At 42.5% G+C, this 25000-nt stretch overlaps 3 protein-coding genes across 7 annotated transcripts in view; all 3 read right to left on the bottom strand.

Moving 5' to 3' along the window:
• cyp7b1 (cytochrome P450, family 7, subfamily B, polypeptide 1) overlaps window positions 1-2325 on the bottom strand; it is a 10687-nt gene extending 8362 nt beyond the window's left edge. For 2 of the 5 annotated variants that reach the window (XM_030773991.1, XM_030773992.1), the window contains exon 1: window positions 2172-2325. In XM_030773991.1, the coding sequence (XP_030629851.1) occupies window positions 2172-2248 (77 nt within the window). In that variant the 5' untranslated portion in view covers window positions 2249-2325. Of the gene's footprint in view, window positions 1-1352; window positions 1753-2171 lie in introns of all 5 variants that reach the window. The other 3 variants (XM_030773994.1, XM_030773995.1, XM_030773993.1) reach the window with 3 other exon arrangements.
• Window positions 2326-11132: 8807 nt separating this feature from the next.
• On the bottom strand, window positions 11133-19201 carry LOC115811371 (armadillo repeat-containing protein 1-like). The gene is made up of 7 exons (XM_030773538.1): window positions 18865-19201; window positions 17978-18176; window positions 16916-17007; window positions 15535-15736; window positions 13677-13793; window positions 11679-11753; window positions 11133-11471 (listed from the first exon to the last, which is right to left on the bottom strand). The coding sequence occupies exons 2-7, from the start codon at window positions 18137-18139 to the stop codon at window positions 11268-11270; spliced, it is 852 nt and encodes a 283-aa protein (XP_030629398.1). The 5' UTR covers window positions 18140-18176; window positions 18865-19201; the 3' UTR covers window positions 11133-11267.
• A 2766-nt stretch (window positions 19202-21967) lies between these two features.
• LOC115811201 (high affinity cAMP-specific 3',5'-cyclic phosphodiesterase 7A-like) overlaps window positions 21968-25000 on the bottom strand; it is a 36367-nt gene continuing 33334 nt past the window's right edge. The window contains exons 11-13 of the mRNA XM_030773309.1: window positions 24008-24104; window positions 23788-23868; window positions 21968-22225 (exon numbers count right to left, since the gene is read on the bottom strand). Of these exons, the coding sequence (XP_030629169.1) occupies window positions 22044-22225; window positions 23788-23868; window positions 24008-24104 (360 nt within the window). The 3' untranslated portion in view covers window positions 21968-22043. The remainder of the gene's footprint in view (window positions 22226-23787; window positions 23869-24007; window positions 24105-25000) is intronic.

The raw sequence follows: 25000 nt of genomic DNA, 5'->3' as shown, positions 1-25000 counted from the left end.
CTATCACCATGTTTAACACCATAACACTATCACCACCATGTTTCACACTATAACACTATCACCACCATGTTTCACACCATAACACTATCACCACCATGTTTCACACCATAACACTATCACCACCACAGATGAGGTGATATCTTTTCGATCCTTCTGTGTGTGTGTGCATTTGTGTGTTGTATTGTGTGTCTCCACCCCGTGTGGTCTCTTGTTAAGTTTGAAAGTCGGGTGTTTGGAGTTGTCCGTGTATTTAGTGTGTCAGTCAGGGTGTGTTGCCTGCCTTTGACTCCACACCCTTGCCTCTGGAAGTGCAGAGGATGGCTGACCTGTGGTCAAGTAAACTCCTTCTGGTTAATCATGAACCAGACAGTTGACTTTGGCAGGCTGAAGACTTTTGCAATGTCTCTAATAATATTCTGATAATCAGACTCATGCTGATTCAGTCTCCAAAGGGAGATGCAAAACCAAGACTCAAGACAACCCGTCCTGCTTTGCCAATGCTTTCCCCAACAGTCTGGTCCTGTCATTACTGCAACTGTTCCAACTCACACTCTGCAGAGGCAAAACAGCGACAGCTGTGTCATTGCCCAAAACCAGTGAGGGTTCGCTCCATGCCTGAAAGCATGTAGAATACTTAGGGTAAACAGCTATAGCTGTGTCATTGCCCAAAAACAGTGAGGGTTCGCTCCATGCCTGAAAGCATGTAGAATACTTAGGATAAACAGCGATAGCTGCTAACGTCACACACAACCAGACTGACAAACAGCTTCTACCCTAAGGCCGCTGAATTCCTTGGCCCCTCACACACGTTCTGGTCACTACTCATCAGACTTTCTACCTGCAAGAGGAGCTGTGATAACTGCACAACACCAATGGCTGTAACTTCTCTACATCTGACCATTCGTTATATATTTGTGAGAGATACCTCTATATATAGCTACACACATTTATAACATTTCACGTAAGTACTAATTATGTACTGAATATTTTTAGATGTATTTTGCATACACTGTTCTACAGTACTGCTGCTACAGGTTACTTGTACTACCTCTGTACTCACACTGTACTACCTGCACTGCCTCTCTATCTGTACTATCTTGTCCTACACTTTGGCTGCCTTGTTTTTTTTTGTTTGTTTTTGCTTTTTTGCATTGTGCATGTTGCACTGGTGGGATTAGTCAATATGCTTTTCATTATGCAGAAAGACATCATGTCTGTCAAGTGTACACTTGAAACTTGACAGCTGGTCTTTTTGTATTTAACTGCACAACACAAGTTGAACTGACTGATCGTGGTCAGTTGTCGAATCAGTTGCTTTAACTGATGGAGTGATCTAAAGAGCCGTGAGAGACCTTAAATGTGAAACGCTGAGTCGTTTTTATGGTGGGAGTTGTGTCTTTTATCAAACAGTACAGAGTCTTCTCTCTCAAGTTCAGACAGGCTCCCATGACTCTGACTCCTCCCATTTGGCCCAACATACTCCTTAGACATGATGTCACTGATTTCTGAAAGAAAGAAAGAAAGAAAGAAAGAAAGAAAGAAAGAAAGAAAGAAAGAAAGAAAGACTTGTATAATGGGTGTTGTAATGTGTTGAACTGTGTAATAACTGTTGTGTATGGTTAGCTTCACTTGTGTAATGCAATAATTGTGTGGAGATGAGTTGTGTAACTGTTGGAAGGTGAAGTTTGTTGGGGAGGAGCTAGTTCATCAGTTCAAATATGAGCACTGGACGTCTGACCTACTTCTGTCTTTCTAAAGAGAGAGAGAGAGAGACCGTGATAACGTTAATCGTATGATTATCATTAATGATCATTGCAGTGTTGGAGCAGATTATCAAACATGCTTCTACGAGACAGGGTTTTTCCCACGAGGCAAAAATGCAAAGTGTATATAGGTCTCTAATTAGCAGTCCCTTCGCAAAGGGTAGCCGCTCCGTTTTCCTCAAGCAGTAAGACGTACGATTACCCCTTAAGAAGTAAATGACTGAACTTTAGCTGACAGATCACACCAAAAACATTTAAACCGACACAAAACAGTCTGTCTTTAAAACAGAGGACCTTAGAAATGTGAAAAGTCCACAGACTAGCTTTAGTGTTTTAAAAAAAAATACATTTAGGTTTCCTTGCGTATTAAATCCACGGCTTTTCTGTCACTCTCTGACAGTGACTTACCATTTTCGACCGAACAGCACGCTGAAGAGAAACAGAGAAATGGCGCCAAGAAAGAGCGTCAATAGGAATTCCAGCATCTCCAAAACACCAGAGAGATTTGTCGCCTTGCAGAACAACACGGGTATAACTTTTTGCCTGCCTCTCTGACAGAAAATGACCACGTGACTAGATCCTGGCGTTCTCAGCACGTTAGTACCATGCTGGATAATGAACCGCCCCCACATGGATCCTGGGGTCCTACTGGATGGATTATCGTGGATTTGATGTGTTACATTTGTGCGACAGTTCGCACTGGAGGATTGAGTCGCTCATAAGGCCTCCAGGAAAGGATCGCTCCGTCACAAACCACGTTGTTTCGACCCTTATATTCTAATAAATTCACGCATCGTTCATCTTTCCTCTCTGATGTGAACAACTATCTCTCTGTCAACCACACAAAGTTATGTCTTATTTTGCCAGTCACTTGTGTTAAACAAGGCACAGAAAACTAGCCAAATGGTAACCTGTGATGATCTTGAATATTCGCATTAGTCACTGTTGTGTGATGGACTGTGACCATGTAAACGGCGACTCGTTGCGAAATACCAGGCGCTGTTTTTTTTGTTTGTTTGTTTGGTACAATTTAATGCACGACGTGACCATACGTGTATAAAACCTTTTTTGAGACCCCCACCGCTGCTCTCTTCGCTGAGAGGACAACACACGGTTTTGCAATGAGCGGATGTGTTGCGAGAGAACTGCAAAGTGCCACAAAAATAAGACGGCTCAAAATTAATTACTTGTTACGAACGTACAGGTTGTGTCATTACAAAATTAATTTGATTCAGTTTGAGGACATCTGTGGGGCGGGAATGTTAGGTGTTCATATGGAGAGACATTGTTACTGCAGGGATCCTGCTGGATACTGGGTGTGAGTGTATGAGTGAGTATGAGTTAAAGGCAACAGAATATTACATGTTGTAACAAAGCTTTGAGTGATCACTGGCAGTCTCTTTTAGACAAAACTCCCACATACACGCTACTACACATCCACAGTCACTCAACTGTCTGAAAACTGAGTAAGGAAGAGAAACATTTTACGTAACATAAGTTAGCACGTGCTAGGGTCAAAGCTCGTGTGATTTAACAGACTGTGGATCCATGTGCAGAGTTGGTTTATTTCTAAAACGGATTTTCTGACACACGAAATTCAAGATTCAAGAACTTTATTGTCATTGTGCAAGCACAACGAAATTGCAAATGTATCAGACATATTTACACATATTCACAGATATTTAAAAAAAAAGTAAGAAATATGAAAAATATACATATAAACTATGGGCTATAAAATAAGAAATATAAATATCAGCGATAAAAAGTACAGAATCTAAGCAATATAAGTAGGAAATATTAACAAAGTATAAAATACAGTTAACAATAAATACAACTATCAATGATGCAAACCAGCAGCAAAGGTGCAGTAAAGGTGTGGTGTGACATGGAGTGATGGTGTATTAGGGTGCAGTAAAGGTGTGGTGTGATATGGAGTGATGGTGTATTAGGGTGCAGTAAAGGTGTGGTGTGACATGGAGTGATGGTGTATTAGAGTGCAGTAAAGGTGTAGTGTGACATGGAGTGATGGTGTATTAGGGTGCAGTAAAGGTGTGGTGTGACATGGAGTGATGGTGTATTAGAGTGCAGTAAAGGTGTGGTGTGACATGGAGTGATGGTGTATTAGAGTGCAGTAAAGGTGTAGTGTGACATGGAGTGATGGTGTATTAGGGTGCAGTAAAGGTGTAGTGTGACATGGAGTGATGGTGTATTAGGGTGCAGTAAAGGTGTAGTGTGACATGGAGTGATGGTGTATTAGAGTGCAGTAAAGGTGTAGTGTGACATGGAGTGATGGTGTATTAGAGTGCAGTAAAGATGTAGAGTGATATGGAGTGATGGTGTATTAGAGTGCAGTAAAGATGTGGTGTGACATGGAGTGATGGTGTATTAGGGTGCAGTAAAGGTGTAGTGTGACATGGAGTGATGGTGTATTAGGGTGCATTAAAGGTATGGTGTGACATGGAGTGATGGTGTATTAGAGTGCAGTAAAGGTGTAGTGTGACATGGAGTGATGGTGTATTAGAGTGCAGTAAAGGTGTAGTGTGACATGGAGTGATGGTGTATTAGGGTGCAGTAAAGGTGTAGTGTGACATGGAGTGATGGTGTATTAGGGTGCAGTAAAGGTGTAGTGTGACATGGAGTGATGGTGTATTAGAGTGCAGTAAAGGTGTAGTGTGACATGGAGTGATGGTGTATTAGAGTGCAGTAAAGATGTAGAGTGATATGGAGTGATGGTGTATTAGAGTGCAGTAAAGATGTGGTGTGACATGGAGTGATGGTGTATTAGGGTGCAGTAAAGGTGTAGTGTGACATGGAGTGATGGTGTATTAGGGTGCAGTAAAGGTGTAGTGTGACATGGAGTGATGGTGTATTAGAGTGCAGTAAAGGTGTAGTGTGACATGGAGTGATGGTGTATTAGAGTGCAGTAAAGATGTAGAGTGATATGGAGTGATGGTGTATTAGAGTGCAGTAAAGATGTGGTGTGACATGGAGTGATGGTGTATTAGGGTGCAGTAAAGGTGTAGTGTGACATGGAGTGATGGTGTATTAGAGTGCAGTAAAGATGTAGAGTGATATGGAGTGATGGTGTATTAGAGTGCAGTAAAGATGTGGTGTGACATGGAGTGATGGTGTATTAGGGTGCAGTAAAGGTGTGGTGTGACATGGAGTGATGGTGTATTAGAGTGCAGTAAAGGTGTAGTGTGACATGGAGTGATGGTGTATTAGGGTGCAGTAAAGGTGTGGTGTGATATGGAGTGATGGTGTATTAGAGTGCAGTAAAGGTGTAGTGTGACATGGAGTGATGGTGTATTAGAGTGCAGTAAAGGTGTGGTGTGACATGGAGTGATGGTGTATTAGGGTGCAGTAAAGGTGTAGTGTGACATGGAGTGATGGTGTATTAGGGTGCATTAAAGGTATGGTGTGACATGGAGTGATGGTGTATTAGAGTGCAGTAAAGGTGTAGTGTGACATGGAGTGATGGTGTATTAGGGTGCAGTAAAGGTGTGGTGTGACATGGAGTGATGGTGTATTAGAGTGCAGTAAAGGTGTGGTGTGACATGGAGTGATGGTGTATTAGGGTGCAGTAAAGGTGTGGTGTGATATGGAGTGATGGTGTATTAGAGTGCAGTAAAGGTGTAGTGTGACATGGAGTGATGGTGTATTAGAGTGCAGTAAAGGTGTAGTGTGACATGGAGTGATGGTGTATTAGAGTGCAGTAAAGGTGTAGTGTGACATGGAGTGATGGTGTATTTGGGTGCAGTAAAGGTGTGGTGTGACATGGAGTGATGGTGTATTAGAGTGCAGTAAAGGTGTAGTGTGACATGGAGTGATGGTGTATTGGGATGTTGAATGTATGGTTGATGTGGAAATACTGCTCGTACTCCAATGATAACAGTACATGAAATTACATGAGTGAATGGTAATAGGTAAATATTGCATGTGGACATGAAATGACATGAAGTGAAAAAAAGTATTGCATGTACTCCAATGATAGCAGTGCGTCATTCTTGTCAGACTGAGGAGATACCTGAGTTACAGACAACACTCGTAAGAGGAGCACCAAGCTGCTGCACTCTTCCAAACACACACAAACCAAATCCAAATCTTAAATCAGACCAGAGCCCAGGAAAACCAGTATCAGAGCAAGACCGTAAACATGAGACAGAGAATCAAATCCAGGTATTCCAAACAAGGTCATATATGAGAATATCGATAAAGCAGGTTAGTAAACCGTGGCTCAGCATGGGCAGGAAACACAGTGTCTCACAGAGATGGACTTAACTTGGTGTCCTGTTTATACCATATAGAAACTACCAACAGGTGTCTCTAATAATCAGGTGAGGCTGAACGTGACCTGGTCAGGAGGGACTGAGTTGTGCGCTGGCTGGAAGCTGGTGTCACTGCTTGTTAAACACTGAGACACTGAGACAGAAGGCCGTCCTTCAAAGGGCATCCGTCAGGATGCATCTGCCCAATAATGAACAGATACCGCTCCACCTACAGTGCAGCGGCAAAGTGATGCTCTATGTGTGTGTGACAAATATGGTTATTACATAGGGGACTGAGTGAACTGCGTTCTCTGCTCCAATGTTATTGTAAAACTTAATCTGGTTTGAATATAAAAGGTTTATGACAAACATCTATTTTTCTAAATCTGAATTTGCGGCTGTAGGGTACAAAAGCATTGCCTCACCCAGTATGGCAGCACTCGCCTGCGAGAAGCTTCACGATTGCCCGACAACTGTCAGCGAACATGCTCCTGTCCCGCCAGTAAAACAAAGGCACAGTGAACGCTCACTCCAGCTCATGATGAATATATTTCATGTCATTGTTCTGTGTTGAACTCTGTGTTGTGTGTTGCAGGAACCACTGTAACAAAGAGCGTTGGAACAGGCAGTCACCACACAATGGCTTGTTTAGTGTTGTCTGAAAGTAAAATTCACACCAGGCATCAGGGAATGTGACTTTAAAGTCTACTGTTTGTAAATATACCGTTCATTCTGTTGTAAACATATATAGTGAGTAGCCGGACAGGTTTGAATACTCCCCACGGTTAACTGGGATGAAAGCTTACGCACAGAAAGTCATTTCTGCATGATTGCATAATGTTGTGCGGTTCACCTGACCTGTCGGCCCACTTCACTCAAGTTTCTGATCCTGCACAATCTCAGACACCATCCAGTGACGTCCGTTGCTACTCCAGGAGGAGGAATTCCTGCAGCTCCGTTACCACTGGGACCCAGAGCTCTACGCCTCTAATCAATCTCCAATATCCCCATTCAAGAGATGGAGACAGATACCTTCTCCCAGTCAGACAAGCTCAAGGCCAGACCATCTAGAGCGGAAGCTAACCTGCCCTCTTCTCTATCGTATTGTCACAGGCTGAACAGTGAGCTCTCCTTATGATTGTATTTACTAAGCTCTGTTTAGGTCCAACACGCTGAGAAACCTGGCCTGCATTTAGAAACCTGGACTGCATTTAGAAACCTGGACTGCAGTAAGAAATCCGGACTGCATTTATAGACCTGGACTGCATTTAGAAACCTGGACTGCATTAAGAAACCTGGACTCCATTAAGAAACCTGGACTGCATTAAGAAACCTGGACTCCATTAAGAAACCTGGACTGCAGTAAGAAACCTGGACAGCATTTAGAAACCTGGACTGCAGTAAGAAACCTGGACTGCATTTAGAAACCTGGACTGCATTTAGAAACCTGGACTGCAGTAAGAAATCCGGACTGCATTTATAGACCTGGACTGCATTTAGAAACCTGGACTGCATTAAGAAACCTGGACTCCATTAAGAAACCTGGACTGCAGTAAGAAACCTGGACTGCAGTAAGAAACCTGGACTGCATTAAGAAACCCGGACTGCAGTAAGAAACCTGGACTGCAGTAAGAAACCTGGACTGCAGTAAGAAACCTGGACTGCATTTAGAAACCTGGACTGCATTTAGAAACCTGGACTGCAGTAAGAAACCTGGACTGCAGTAAGAAACCTGGACTGCAGTAAGAAACCCGGACTGCAGTAAGAAACCCGGACTGCATTTAGAAACCTGGACTGCATTTAGAAACCTGGACTGCATTTAGAAACCTGGACTGCATTAAACCAGATTTTTCTCAAACACTGTTACTCCTGTTCATGTTGCTGACTGTCAGCAGAACAATAAGACCGTGAGAGTAGAACAATAAGACCGTGAGAGTAGAACAATAAGACCGTGAGAGTAGAACAATAAGACCGTGAGAGTAGAACAATAACACCGTGAGAGTAGAACAATAACACCGTGAGAGTAGAAGAATAACACTGTGAGAGTAGAACAATAACACCATGAGAGTACAACAATAACACCATGAGAGTAGAACAATAACACCGTGAGAGGAGAACAATAACACCGTGAGAGTAGAACAATAACACCATGAGAGTAGAACAATAACACCATGAGAGTACAACAATAACACCATGAGAGTACAACAATAACACCATGAGAGTAGAGCAATAACACCGTGAGAGTAGAACAATAACACCATGAGAGTACAACAATAACACCGTGAGAGTAGAGCAATAACACCGTGAGAGTAGAACAATAACACCATGAGAGTACAACAATAACACTGTGAGAGTACAACAATGACACCGTGAGAGTAGAGCAACAACACTGTGAGAGTAGAGCAATAACACTGTGAGAGTAGAGCAATAACACTGTGAGAGTAGAACAATAACACCGTGAGAGTAGAAGAATAACACAGTGAGAGCAGAACAATAACCATGAGAATACAACAATAACACTGTGAGAGTACAACAATGACACCGTGAGAGTAGAGCAACAACACTGTGAGAGTAGAGCAATAACACTGTGAGAGTAGAGCAATAACACTGTGAGAGTAGAACAATAACACCGTGAGAGTAGAAGAATAACACAGTGAGAGCAGAACAATAACCATGAGAATACAACAATAACACTGTGAGAGTGGAGCAATAACACTGTGAGAGTAGAACAATAACATCGTGAGAGTAGAGCAATAACACTGTGAGAGTAGAACAATAACACTGTGAGAGTAGAGCAATAACACTGTGAGAGTAGAGCAATAACACAGTGAGAGTAGAGCAATAACACTGTGAGAGTAGAACAATAACATCGTGAGAGTAGAGCAATAACACTGTGAGAGTAGACTCCCTCTAAGTCTGTCCAACATGCCGCAGTTTCCCGCGGTGTTGTGTTGTCTTGTGTTCAGTCCATTAGAAATAATTAATTTGACCTGTTTTTCTTTTTGTCTGTTATTTCAGTCCTCTTGCTCCTGTTTTTGAGTATATCGTTGAGATTCATTCAAAACGTAACCTGTGTAATATTGTTTCTCCTGTGTCATATCAGGTCTGAGTGACTGAGTCTTCTGTGATCGCACGGTGCTTCAACGACTGCCCCTGCTCCAACATCACCTACACAGTTCACAATACACACAGTGTTTCCCATTAAAGAAACACATACACACAGCCGCCATGAGACTCCACTCATCAGCACCACCACCACCATGAAATTCTGTCATTATAATTCTGTATGGAGCTACAGGACACTATATACACTATATGACATAAATGCTAGAGATGTTGAATGTTTGTCACAATGTCGCACACAGGAGCATATGTACATATATTCATCACGAGTTAACATTTACAGCATGACTGTTATGTGGGACGTCCCAGAATTGTAGAACATTTTCTGTCCCACCCATGAAATTTCAAATAATCCATGCACAAAATACTACAACATGCACTTGCTGTGTAAATTATACTTGTCCTGAGACAAATATTATTTAAAATGCCAAATATCTCTCGAGTACCCCCTACAATGGCATTCATCTCTTGTCCCACCTTCCTGATGACCAACTTGCATATCAAATACAACCCTTAAAATAAGTTTTAAATCTACTTTATATAAGTCTCTTGTAATTGTTGAAACAATTTAATTAATCATATTTTAAGTAACAGTAATTAAACTATTAAACTGTGTCCCACAACATCTGTGCAACCCTATTACTGAAACCGATTCAGGCTTGATCACTCTAACCAATACAACCCTGTTACTCAAATGATCAGAATAAGACCAATGAATTTCAAAGTTTTCTTTCTTTATTCATATAACTAAGTTTGTCCTTGACCTTGACAGTAACATAACATTCCACAGCTAACATCTACTCCTGAGAAAAAAAACTAACATCAGCATCGATTTGCAACCCTGTTACTGTTACCCTTGCAATCCTATTGATCCTTCATGGAAAAGATATATAAAATATTATTAAAGAACATCCCTGTGGTCCTGAGTATTGTCACGTTTGTCCATATGGTAACCCTGTTCAATGATTTTCTCAGATCAGGAGGATTTCACCTACTGTCCTTTTCATCATTTGAATGATTATATGCATAATGTGAGCAAATACTTGGAAATAAATACTGAAATTAGCAAAAAAAAAAAGTGTTAGCACACAACAAATAAAACATCTCATAAAAAGTGTAGCTCAGATGCCTGAACTGGACAAATCCAATTATTTGACAGTTTATTACTTTTTCTTAAATACATACCAGAAAATGATCAAATAAAGGGTCAAAAGTGTTGATGCCCAAATTGTCCTCCAATTCTGGAATGATCCGTGTAAGTGAGTGTATGTGAACACATATCCTATGGTACACAAATATTCATTGCACAATATACTCCATCATTTCAGAAATTATACCATCAAGACAGCTTAAGTAATTTACATATTCAGTTATTTACATATTCACAGCAGAAAAAAGGACAAATAATGTGGCCTATGCCATCCATCCATCTATCCATCTGTCCATCCATCCATCCATCTATCCATCCATCCCTCCATCTGTCCATGTTTGTATGAGGTAAAATGTGTGTAAACACCACACGTTTCAAACAACAAGCATCATAAAACACACATATCATACAACACACCACAAATCATACTCACATCATACAACACAAATCATACTCACATCACACACCACACAACACACATCATACAACACACAACACATATCATACTCACATCACACACCACACAACATACAAAACAAATCATACTCACATCATAAAACACACAACACACATCATACAACACACAACACATATCATACTCACATCACACATCATACACCACACAACATACAGCATACAAAACAAATCATACACACATCATACAACAAACAGTATAAAACACACAACGTAAAACATACAGTAAAAGTCTGTATATGTGTTTGTGTGTGACTGTGTCTGTGTAATGTATTACAGGGAACATGTGGTTGTGTCTGTGTGTCTGTGTGCGTGTGTATGTATGTGTGTGTGTGTGCGTGCACATTTGTGTTGTGCGTATGTGTTTTTAGAGGAGAATATCAGAGTATCCACATGGCTACGGACTCAAATGCTGTCCATCTGGGCCACATTTAGAGAGTGTATTTTTAAAGAGGCAGGAAAGCTTTAAAAAGATGAAGCAGGAAGTAGTCACCAGTAGAATGACCTGGACAAAAAGTTGGCAGCAGAGGCAAGCCAGCCTGTGTTCTCATTGGCTGAGCCAACACGGCTCAGGCTTCTCCCCGCCCCTTCAGCAGAAGGACTGTCATCTTCAGACAGGTACTCTGGCAGTTTCACACTCACTGACACACACTCCACATCTTCCTCGGTGTCGGGAGGAATCGGAATAAGCACCTACATAAGCACACGCATAAAGGTATACACACAAGGACACACGTGTGCATGCAAACCAACATACATAATTCACACGCACGCGCACACACACACACACACACACACACACACACACACACACAGGGAGAGAGAGCACAAGCAGTCAATCAATGAAAGGTTGGGATGTCTGCAGTCAAAGTGAGTAAAGTGAGAGCTGAATCCACACACCTCATCTCCATTGGCTGCTTTCACCACCTGCTGCGCTCTCATCACTTTAGTGGATGCGATTGCAGAGCCCAGCGTCTGCAAACAAACAGACCCTCCATCACACAGACAGACACTCCATCACACAGACAGACACTCCATCACACAGACAGACACCCCATCATCACACAGACAGACACTCCATCACACAGACAGACACTCCATCATCACAGACAGACACCCCATCATCACAGACAGACACCCCATCACACAGACAGACACTCCATCACACAGACAGACCCTCCATCATCACAGACAGACACTCCATCACACAGACAGACACTCCATCATCACAGACAGACCCTCCATCACACAGACAGACACTCCATCACACAGACAGACACTCCATCACACAGACAGACACCCCATCATCACAGACAGACACTCCATCATCACAGACAGACACTCCATCACACAGACAGACACTCCATCATCACAGACAGACACTCCATCATCACAGACAGACACTCCATCATCACAGACAGACACCCCATCATCACAGACAGACACTCCATCACACAGACAGACCCTCCATCACACAGACAGACACTCCATCACACAGACAGACACTCCATCACACAGACAGACACTCCATCACACAGACAGACCCTCCATCATCACAGACAGACACCCCATCATCACAGACAGACACTCCATCATCACAGACAGACACTCCATCACACAGACAGACACTCCATCACACAGACAGACACCCCATCATCACAGACAGACACCCCATCATCACAGACACTCCATCACACAGACAGACACTCCATCATCACAGACAGACACTCCATCACACAGACAGACACCCCATCATCACAGACAGACACTCCATCACACAGACAGACACTCCATCACACAGACAGACACCCCATCATCACAGACAGACACCCCATCATCACAGACACTTCATCACACAGACAACACTCCATCACACAAACAGACCCTCCATCATCACAGACAGACCCTCCATCACACAGACAGACACTCCATCACACAGACAGACCCTCCATCATCACAGACAGACCCTCCATCACACAGACAGACACTCCATCACACAGACAGACCCTCCATCACACAGACAGACACTCCATCACACAGACAGACACTCCATCATCACAGACAGACACCCCATCATCACAGACAGACACTCCATCACACAGACAGACACTCCATCATCACAGACAGACACCCCATCATCACAGACAGACACTCCATCACACAGACAGACACTCCATCATCACAGACAGACACCCCATCATCACAGACAGACACTCCATCACACAGACAGACACTCCATCACACAGACAGACACCCCATCACACAGACAGACACCCCATCATCACAGACAGACACTCCATCACACAGACAGACACTCCATCACACAGACAGACACCCCATCATCACAGACAGACACCCCATCATCACAGACAGACACCCCATCATCACAGACAGACACTCCATCACACAGACAGACACTCCATCATCACAGACAGACACCCCATCATCACAGACACTTCATCACACAGACAACACTCCATCACACAGACAGACACCCCATCATCACAGACAGACACTCCATCATCACAGACAGACACTCCATCATCACAGACAGACACTCCATCATCACAGACAGACACCCCATCATCACAGACAGACACCCCATCATCACAGACAGACACCCCATCATCACAGACAGACATTCCATCATCACAGACACTCCATCATCACAGACACTCCATCATCACAGACAGATACCCCATCACACAGACAGACACTCCATCATCACAAACACCCCATCACACAGACAGACACTCCATCACACGCACACACACTCTCTATATGTGCAATCATGGGAGTGAATGTGACTCTGTATTTATCCATTTACATCCATACACACACACACACGCATGTGTGTGTGTGTAAGTATGTGTGTGTGTGTGTGTGTGTGTGTCTTACCTCTGCTGTGAGGTCTGATCGTATACGGATGATACACCTCTTCACTGCCATCTGGAAGGTAAAACTTATTACCCCACGAATTTTCAGTAGAACCTCCTCGCACAGAGACCTACGGGACTACAACACACACACACACACACAGACACATTGAATACGTACACACACACACATTGCAGACATACACAAACAAACGTTACACAGTGCTGCTTGAAAGTTTGTGAAACCTTTAGAATTTTCTATATTTCTGCATAAATATGACCTGAACCATCATCAGGTTTCACACTTGTCCTAAAAGCCCAAACCATGATACCACCACCACCACGTTTCACAGAGGGGATAAGGTTCTTATGCTGGAACGCAGTGTTTTCCTTTCTCCAAACAAAACACTTCTCATTTAAACCAAAAAGTTCTGTTCTGGTCTCATCAGTCCACAGAATACTTTTCCAATATCCTTCTTGTCCACATGATCGTTAGCAAGCTGCAGACGGGCAGTGATGTCCTATTTGGAGAGCAGGGGCTTTCTCCTTCTGTCCCTGCCATGCACACCGGTGTTGTTCAGTGTTCTCCTGATGGTGGACTCATGAACATTAACATTAGCCAATGGGAGAGAAGCCTTTAGTTGCTTGGAAGTCACCCCAGGTTTCTTTGTGACTTTGCAGACGATTACAGGCCTTACTCTTGGAGTGATCCTTGTTGGCTGTCCACTCCTGGGGAGGGTAACAATGGTCTTGAATTTTCTCCATTTGTAGACAGTCGGCCTGACTGTGGATTGGCAGAGTCCAAACTCTTTAGAGACGGTCTCCTTTTCCAGCCTGATAAGCATCAACAACTCTTTTTCAGAGGTCCTCAGAAATCTCCGTTGTCCATGCCATGATACACTTCCACAAGCATGTGTAGTAAAGATCAGACATTGGTCCCTGCTCTGTAAATAAGACAGGGCATCCACTCACACCTGATTGTCATCCCATTAATTGAAAACACCCAACTCTAATTTCACCCTCAAATTAACTGCTAATACTACAGGTTCACATACTTTTGCCACACACAGATATGTAATATTGGAACATTTTCCTCAATAAATAAATGACCAAGTATAATGTTTCTGCCTCATCTGTTTAACTGGGTTCTCTTTATCTACTTTTAGGACTTGTGTCTGATGATGTTTCAGGTCATATTTATGAAGAAATACAGAAAATTCTAAAGGGCTCACAAACTTTCAAGCAGCACTGTATGAACAGACACACCTCAAATATTCAAGAGAAAGTCTTCACACACTGACCTACACGGATAGCACACAAATGCCACAAATCTTCAACAGAGAGCTAAAGGTCCAACATACACACACACACACACACACACACACACACACACACACACACACAGAACCACACATTACTTACACACACACACACACACACAGAACCACACATTACTTACACACACACACACACACACACACACACACACAGAACCACACATTACTTACACACACACACACACACACACACACAGAACCACACATTACTTACACACACACACACACACACACACACACACACACAGAACCACACATTACTTACACACACACATACACACACAGAACCACACATTACTTACACACACACACACACACACAGAACCACACATTACTTACAAACACACACACACACACACACACACACACACACACACACAGAACCACACATTACTTACACACACACACACACACACACACACATTACTTACACACACACACACACACAGAACCACACATTACTTACACACTCACACACACACACACACACAGAACCACACATTACTTACACACACACACACACACACACACACAGTTACTCACAGAATCGTCTAGTCCATCAATGTGCAGTATGATGGTTTTGGCCCGTTTGTTTGTGGAGCCCAGAAAGAACTGAGCTTTTCGTCTGCTGGGTCTCCCTTCTTCATCTTTCTCCTCCTCTCCCTCATCTGTCTCCTCAGTCCATGACCGCAGCAATTCATAGACCTCTGATGCCAGCAGCTTTGCCTCACCTGTTGTGGTCTCCCTGGAAATCTCACACGTATATAAACATGCACATGCACACACACGCACATGCACACGCACACGCACACGCGCACACACACGCGCACACATGGAAATGTTCTTTGTGGTTAAAACAATCCTGTAAGAGATACTTTCAGAAAAACCCATCTAACTGGGACGTAGCATGCGCTGCGTAGGTGGCTTTTACTGTATAAAAAATTATAAGATGTTTCATCCAGTTTTGTCCAACATATTAATATAATAACATATATATTTACATTTACATTATATTTATTTAGCTGACGCTTTTATCCAAAGCGACTTACAAGTGGGGAAACAATTCAAGCTCTAGTACAGCGAGAGACCTATGAGTAAGCACAAAGTATTACATCTGTATAAAGTGCAGCAATAAGTGTGAGTTTTCTCTCAAGACAGGGGCAAGAGAGTAGGTAGAGAACAATGCAGTAGGTGTGAGTTAGGCATGTTAGGGAGTTCGAGGTGTTAGGTGTTAGGAGAGGAGGTGCTCTCGGAAGAGGTAAGTCATCAAGAGATTCTTGAAGAGAGAGAGGGAAGCCCCTGCTCTGATGGTCGCTGGTAGGGTTAGGGTTAGGGTTAGGGTTAGGGTTCCACCATCGGGGAACCGTAAATGAAAACAGTCTGGACTGAGATTGCCTTGTGTGTGGGAAGGGCAATGCCAGACGATGTCCCTTACAGGAACCCAGCGGGTGAGAAGGAGCATAAGCCTGTATTAGCCAGTTTTCCCTATAGATGGGTGTGTTCACATTGCAACATAATACGATCATTACAGAAATGATAATTACCGGCATTCCATGTGCATTCACATGGAAACGGTACACGTAGGGCCAGTGTTTACGATGTTGCATGTTGTCTTGGTAACATATGTTCTGAAAGTGACTCTCCTGGTAAAGGTGTATTATGATAAGTGCACTTTTGGCAGCAGGGAGTTTTGACAGCTTGTGTCTGCAGTGAGGTATTTTGAGGTAGTTGACTGTAGATGTTACCTCTTTACATTGAAGAGAAATTGTGTACTTTATGACTGGCCTCATACAAGAGTCACAGTTCACAGTGAGGGTTTTACACATGATTACGTATTACTGACTTATTCACTTAGTATCTGCAGAACAGATGAGTTAGGGTTAGGGTTAGGGTTAGGGTCAGGGTTAGGGTCAGGGTCAATCACCTGTGCATGATGCTTTGGAGGCTCAGCATCATTCCCAACTCCCTTCTCAACTCCCGTCTGTTAGCACAGCACTCTGCCAGGTGTCTTACAGCCTACACACACACACACACACAGACACACACAGAGACACACACAGAGACACACACAGAGACACACACACACACACACATGCACAGACATGCATGCACGCACGCACACAGCCACACACACACAGAGACACACAGACACACACAGAGACACACACAGAGACACATGCACAGACACACACAGAGACACACACAGAGACACACACACACACACACATGCACAGACATGCATGCACGCACGCACACAGAGACACACACACACACACACACACACAGACACACACAGAGACACACACAGAGACACACACACACACACACATGCACAGACATGCATGCACGCACGCACACAGAGACACACACACACACACACACACACACAGACACACACAGAGACACACAGAGACACACACACGCACACAGCCACACACACACACACACACACACACGCACACAGAGACACACACACACACACACACACACACACACACACACACACACACAGAGACACACACACACACACACACACACACACACACACACACACACACACAGAGACACACACACACAGACACAGACACACACACATGCACAGACATGCATGCATGCACGCACACAGCCACACACACACACACACACACACACACACACAGACACACACAGAGACACACACACACACATGCACAGACACACACAGAGACACACACACACACACCCACACACACATGCACAGACATGCATGCATGCACGCACACAGCCACACACACACACACACACACACAGACACACACAGAGACACACACACACACACACACACACGCACAGACATGGCATGCACGCACGCACACAGCCACACACACACACACACACACACACACACGCACACAGAGTTGAATTCGTTCTACCAGTTCAAATGTGACATTATTTTCACATCATGTAGACAGTATAAAATAAAAACATGTGTGACCTTGTGCCTCACCAGTAACGCAGAGTAGACCACTTGTGGGTTTGGATGGTCCAGAAACAGAATGAGTCCAGGCAGACAGCCCTGGTCCTGGACTATAGCACGCCTATTCAGCGGGTCTGAGGCCAACTCCTTAAGCCGGGTCACCACAGACAACGCGTCTGTCTCCTCGCTCATTCTGATACTGGTGCCAAGCTTCGCCAACTCCAACTACCTGTACAGATCAGCGTGAAACTGTTTCACAGACGAAACTCTCTCTCTCTCAGTGTGTGCGTGTGTGAGTGAAGTCACGTTTTGCAATTGAGCGCGAGCTCGAGCTGTAACATTTCCGACTGAATTCATCATCGGTAGTAATTTGAAAACCAAAGGTCTCGCCTACGTCGCTTAGCCTGTAATACGCACTTATGACTCTAGTTTGGCCTCGGTCAACAAAACCCAAAAACTCACAGCCGTACGAAGAGAACGTAAGTAGGGTCCATATTACAGGACACCTGTCAGAACCTTCACACAGGACACTGGTGTTCGTTCAATAGTATGTTCGCAAACGACACAGGTATACACTGAACTTGTGGTCAATAAATTCTTAGTTAGCTACAGAAACTTGCATTTTCAGACACTGAGAATATGAACGTTTTACATGTGGTTTTAGGAGGCTGATACAGCGCATCGTTTCCGTCACTCTTATTGACCGAACAGGTAAATTACCCTGAATCTCACATTCTTTCGTGGTAAAGAAATGCAGTAATAAACCTGCCACTAGACTACCGTTAAACAGGAAAGCCAGGTTACACAGAACACAAACTGTTAACAAACGCTCTGCTTTGAAACAAACTACAGGCAAACAAATGACAGAGGATTTCACTTAATATGAACTATGCTATCGATTTAGTCGGATAAATTACCTCGTTGTGGGTGGCGCTCACTAGCAATGTCTTCGATTATAGCATTCGCAGCTGATTCATTTCATATTTTTAATGTCCTAGTAGACATGAAACTACTCAGATGAATTCGTTAAACGTGACTTTACGCGATCTGATTAAGTTGAACAAATGGCATTTGTATGGTAAGGACGTCTGGTAAAGGCTTCGTGGGGAGCGAACACACCCTTACGGAATAGTCTACATTGCAGCATCCTATACACCGGTCAGCTTCAGGGCCGTGTCAGCGAACACAATGCATAAATATGACCGCATCAATTACACCAAATAACGTTACAAAAGATTTCTCGGATGTGCGAGTTTTCTACGGTATCTCCAGGTCCTCTGTGTTTCCGTTTGTACACGTCTGTGTGGTTCAAGACTGAACTCTGGAATAGAGAGAAGCCATAGTCAATGCCCACGATTGGATAGAAAGGGAGACGAGTTCAGAATAAGCCAATGAATGACTCTCTTCTTAGTGTATTTTCGTTTAAAGGGGAATCTGATCAATCAATTTGTCCATATTCTATAATAAAACGACGATAATTCAATATGTAACGATATTTAAATAAAAGTCTTAATTAAAGCGTCTCTTACGTCCCTGATTCATAATTTAACTTAAGGTGCATTCATTGTTTTAATGTGTTTAATGTGTGAGAGAAGCGATGTACTGTCATTGGGTGTAGATAGGACTAGAAATGAGTCGTGTGTTTCAGCAGAATGTTCAGAGCTGAATAACAAACTTACATTAACACACAAACACATACACAGAACTGAAAAAGTGATGGTATATAGTCTTATACATGTGAAATGATAGTATATAGTCTTATACATGTGAAATGATGGTATATAGTCTTATGTATGTGAAATGATGGTATATAGTCTTATGTATGTGAAATGATGGTATATAGTCTTATACATACGAAATGATGGTATATAGTCTTATACATGTGAAATGATGGTATATAGTCTTATACATGTGAAATGATAGTATATAGTCTTATACATGTGAAATAATAGTATATAGTCTTATACATGTGAAATGATGGTATATAGTCTTATGTATGTGAAATGATGGTATATAGTCTTATACATGTGAAATGATAGTATATAGTCTCATGTATGTGAAATGATGGTATATAGTCTTATACATACGAAATGATGGTATATAGTCTTATACATGTGAAATGATAGTATATAGTCTCATGTATGTGAAATGATGGTATATAGTCTTATACATACGAAATGATGGTATACAGTCTTACGTGAAATTGTTCCCTCTTGACTCATTCTCATGCAGCAGTGATTTCTAGATGAGAAGGGCAGTTCTCAAAAATGATCACAACATACATAGATACACAAGACAAATCAAACATAAATAACCTTTTCCAAAGAAACAAAGAGTAAAATTCAAGGACTCTGTCTGGTCTGGTACCGCGTTTATTTAGAGAAAAGGCAACAACTGCTACTGCCATGTATCAAAAATGATTTTGTCCAAACCTCAATAAAATGGTCTGCCATAAAATTGAAATAAATTGTATCTAATCCAAAACGACTTCTCACAAAACGTTGTTAAACATACATAAGTTTAACAAAACAGTCTCGCATTAAGTAAACCCCATCCCCTACCCAACTCCCAAATAAACAAACAAACAACAAACAAAACAGTTGAGCTCACCTTTTTGTGAAAAAAGTCAAATACATTAAGAACAGAAAAAAGAACATTCTAAATAATTAATCTTGTGAACTAAACTCTTTTTCATTTCCACAGGTCAAATGACTCATCAAAGATTATTGATTTCATAAGGGAACTAAAGGAAAACAATTCTTTTCAATTATAAAACAAAACAACAACAAAACAAAGTAAAACAAAACAAGCAAAAAGCAAAATATGGGTTTGGTCATAGCTTTGTGCATAGCGTTAAGGCCTTCACCATCAACCCTGTGAAAAGCCTCATTCAAAGGCCTCTGAGCCCTGAGAGTCCTCTCACCTCTTCAACAGTTTCAGTTCATGTTCTGTCACTTCACCCTGCCACAGTTACAGCTTAAAATGTATTTAATGTTTCATTTATAATTTATTCATATTAAATTGAAATTCATATTCTGTCACTTCACCCTGCCACAGTTACAGCTTAAAATGTATTTAATGTTTAATTTATAATTTATTCATATTAAATTGAAATTCATATTCTGTCTGTTCAGCCTGCCACAGTTACACTGTAACCACTGCAGTAACACAGACACTGTAACCGCTGCAGTAACACAGACAGTGTAACCGCTGCAGTAACACAGACAGTGTAACCGCTGCAGTAACACAGACAGTGTAACCGCTGCAGTAACACAGACAGTGTAACCGCTGCAGTAACACAGACAGTGTAACAGAAGTAGTTTGAGGCTAAGAGTTCACAGTGCATAGTTAGGAGCCCTGAGGGGATCCAGGCAGATTATCTGTGGCATTGCACCAGTCAGATCAGTGCTTCATCTCAGTGCATCGTCAGGATTCCTGGCTGTGTGGAAGTGCCTCTGTGCATGCACATTCCCACAGCCGGAGGGAGAAATGGCACCAGATCTAAAACACAGCTCATATAAACAGTCCCAAAAACACAGTCTGTCAGTGAGGTTGCCTGCATGTTATTGCAACACAACTCATACACACACACAACCACAATACCCCCCCCACACACACACACACGCTACCACACACACACATACACGCACGCACACGCACATAGTAAACAGGTACAGAGCCACTGCCAGATGGCCTCTTGGCCATGTTCATTTGTGTGCTTAATTAGTTACACCAGGATAATACAAGAAAATAAATAAAATACAACAAAATTTTAAAACCAATAGTATAGCATAAGCAATCTGAGGTATCTATGTATTGCTACAAATTAAGGAAGAAAATTACCCCATATAAATAAATGACCCCATATAAATAAATGACCCCATATAAATAAATGTAACAGAGAAAAGCTCAGTGGTTTCCCTACAGTGGGATGAGGGACAGGATGTTTGGATGCAAACATTGCCTCAGCTCCAGACACCCCTGCCATGTGTCTCTCAATGTGCACAAAGGGGTCATGACCCCACGCCTTCAAGAGGTCATGACCCCATGCTTCCCTGAGGTCATACCACAGAGAGGATATCTTGGGTGATGTTCTTCAGGTCCTCTTGCTCTGGTCTGGTCTGCTCCTCCTGGTCTGCTCCTCCTGGTCTGCCTCATCTGGTCTGCTCCATCTGGCCTTGTTGAGGGTGAGGTGACGTAGCATGGTCTGAGAGAGCTGTGTGTCTGAGAAACGGGTCCACTCAATGAATAGTGGTTCAACCACAAAACTCATGAAGCCTAGAGAGAGGGAGAGAGAGAGATAATGTAGCAATTAAATTATATACAGCCATGTACACCCAACACCACATACAGACAGATAAAGTCCAGATAAAAATCTATACAGCCATATACACCCAACACCACATACAGACAGATAAAGTCAAACAAAATCTATACAGCCATATACACCCAACACCACATACAGACAGATAAAGTCCAGATAAAAACCTATACAGCCATGTTCACCCAACACCACATACAGACAGATAAAGTCCAGATAAAAACCTATACAGCCATGTTCACCCAACACCACATACAGACAGATAAAGTCCAACAAAACCTATACAGCCATGTACACCCAACACCACATACAGACAGATAAAGTCCAACAAAATCTATACAGCCATGTACACCCAACACCACATACAGACAGATAAAGTCCAGATAAAAATCTATACAGCCATGTACACCCAACACCACATACAGACAGATAAAGTCAAACAAAATCTATACAGCCATGTACACCCAACACCACATACAGACAGATAAAGTCCAACAAAATCTATACAGCCATGTACACCCAACACCACATACAGACAGATAAAGTCAAACAAAATCTATACAGCCATGTACACCCAACACCACATACAGACAGATAAAGTCCAACAAAACCTATACAGCCATGTTCACCCAACACCACATACAGACAGATAAAGTCAAACAAAACCTATACAGCCATATACACCCAACACCACATACAGACAGATAAAGTCCAGATAAAAACCTATACAGCCATGTACACCCAACACCTCATACAGACAGATAAAGTCCAACAAAACCTATACAGCCATATACACCCAACACCACATACAGACAGATAAAGTCAAACAAAACCTATACAGCCATGTACACCCAACACCACATACAGACAGATAAAGTCCAGATAAAAACCTATACAGCCATGTACACCCAACACCACATACAGACAGATAAAGTCAAACAAAACCTATACAGCCATGTACAGTCAAAAACAGCCTCACATTTAGTCAGATATAGTGAGACACAGACGTGTTTAGTTACATACAGTCTGATAGGCAAAAAAACCCCATCAAATCAAAAAATGTACAGTCGGCCCTACACATTCCGATTTGATTATTTGCACGTTTGCCATCAATAATTAAATGGGAATTTTTTGGAGTTTTCCGGCCTACTGCAGAAAACCGCATACGGTGTGCGTAGACTAGAGAATGTAAATGTGGTACACCCCCCATAATTGTACTGTTTGTGTTCCTTCAAGATGTCGTAACACTTTTTTTGTGTTATTATTCACACTGTTGCATTGAGACATACCTTGCTGCTATACCTTTAAGAGAAGTGGAGTTAGTGAGTTGTGTAGCGAGAGGGGGGGCTAGAGATTTTGTGGTTTTTAACCCCTGTGAATGTGGAGGGCTGAGCGTAAATGTAAACACCATCAGATAAACACAGCCTAAAAACCCTAACCCTGACCCTAAAAACAAACAGACACAGTCAGACACAGCTCGATTTATTCAGGCACAACCAGACACGACAGGCTGGCTTACTGATTTGAATTTGGGCCACAGTGTTGGTGTTCCTGTCACAGAGAACACTCACATTCAGGCCCTGGGTCCTCTCAATGTCACCTGGAGAACAGGATGAGTGTGTTTACATGAGACATGCAGAGACTCTCAAAGCACAATGCAGATACAGCAGAAGAGCAGTGAAAGAGAGAGCAGAGTTAATATTGAGACGTGATGAAAAGAGAGAACAGGGAACGGGAACCTTGACTGAAAAACTCTTGTGTCACTCTCCTGCCCCACAGCCTGCTGTGTTCCCACGGTCGACAGGGGTTACAGATGTCTGCACACTTCAGCGCCATCTGAGAGAGAAACCCATCAACAAAGAGCTGTTACGACACTTACAGACCGGTCACAACTCTGACACACAACAGTCACTCACACTCACAACACACTTACAGACCGGTTACAACTCTGACACACAACAGTCACTCACACCCACAACACACTTACAGACCGGTCACAACTCTGACACACAACAGTCACTTACACTCACAACACAGTTACAGACCGGTCACAACTCTGACACACAACAGTCACTCACACCCACAACACACTTACAGACCGGTTACAACTCTGACACACAACAGTCACTTACACTCACAACACACCAGGAAAGCTTATCACATGGACAGAGTACAGCTATACTCCAGCACTGACGACAGTACTTTATAACTGGAGCCCTGTTGCAAAACAGGGCTGTTACAAATAAAACTCTATTTGAATGATGGCATTGTTACAACAACCTCAGTATTAAAACCACATCAGTGTTAGAGTAACATCACTCTTACAGTTCTTCAGCTGTTCCCCACTAGGCTGTGTTTCAGCTGACACAAGTGTCTCTCCAACAGAGCTGATGCAACCCCGCTTTTCACAAAACCTTTTACCAGGGCTTGGAAATGGGTGCACATACAAACCATAAGCAATGTTTTAACGAATTAAAGCAAAACAGAAAAACTTATTGTTCATGAGGAAAAAATCTAGTAATGAATTCAAAGCAGTTTTACAAACCAGAGATTCAAATTCCACAATTCAAAAATGTTCAGTCGTATGCTAAATGTTCCAGCAAATCTTTATTACTGTATTTCAATGTAATTCAAGCAACTATGTAAATAAATCACATTAAATTAAATTAAATTAAATTTAGCTTAATTTAAATGTTTTCCAGTTCTGCCTTTCACCGCTGTAATTTTAGTTT

The sequence above is a fragment of the Chanos chanos genome, chromosome 5 (assembly GCF_902362185.1).
Source record: "Chanos chanos chromosome 5, fChaCha1.1, whole genome shotgun sequence".
NCBI classification, from domain to species: Eukaryota; Metazoa; Chordata; class Actinopteri; order Gonorynchiformes; family Chanidae; genus Chanos; species Chanos chanos.
Note: the sequence above shows the minus strand (reverse complement) of the source record. Positions and strands in the feature narration are given on the sequence as shown.

Bases quoted from the DNA above. Each gene is read 5' to 3' on its own strand.
- LOC115811371 (XM_030773538.1), bottom strand. From the start codon at position 18,139: ATGAGCGAGGAGACAGACGCGTTGTCTGTGGTGACCCGGCTTAAGGAG. The intron at 17,008-17,977 runs GTGAGGCACAAG...GTGTGTGTGTAG, and splicing joins TGGTCTACTCTGCGTTACTG to GCTGTAAGACACCTGGCAGA. The intron at 15,737-16,915 runs GTGATTGACCCT...TGAGATTTCCAG, and splicing joins CTCCAAAGCATCATGCACAG to GGAGACCACAACAGGTGAGG.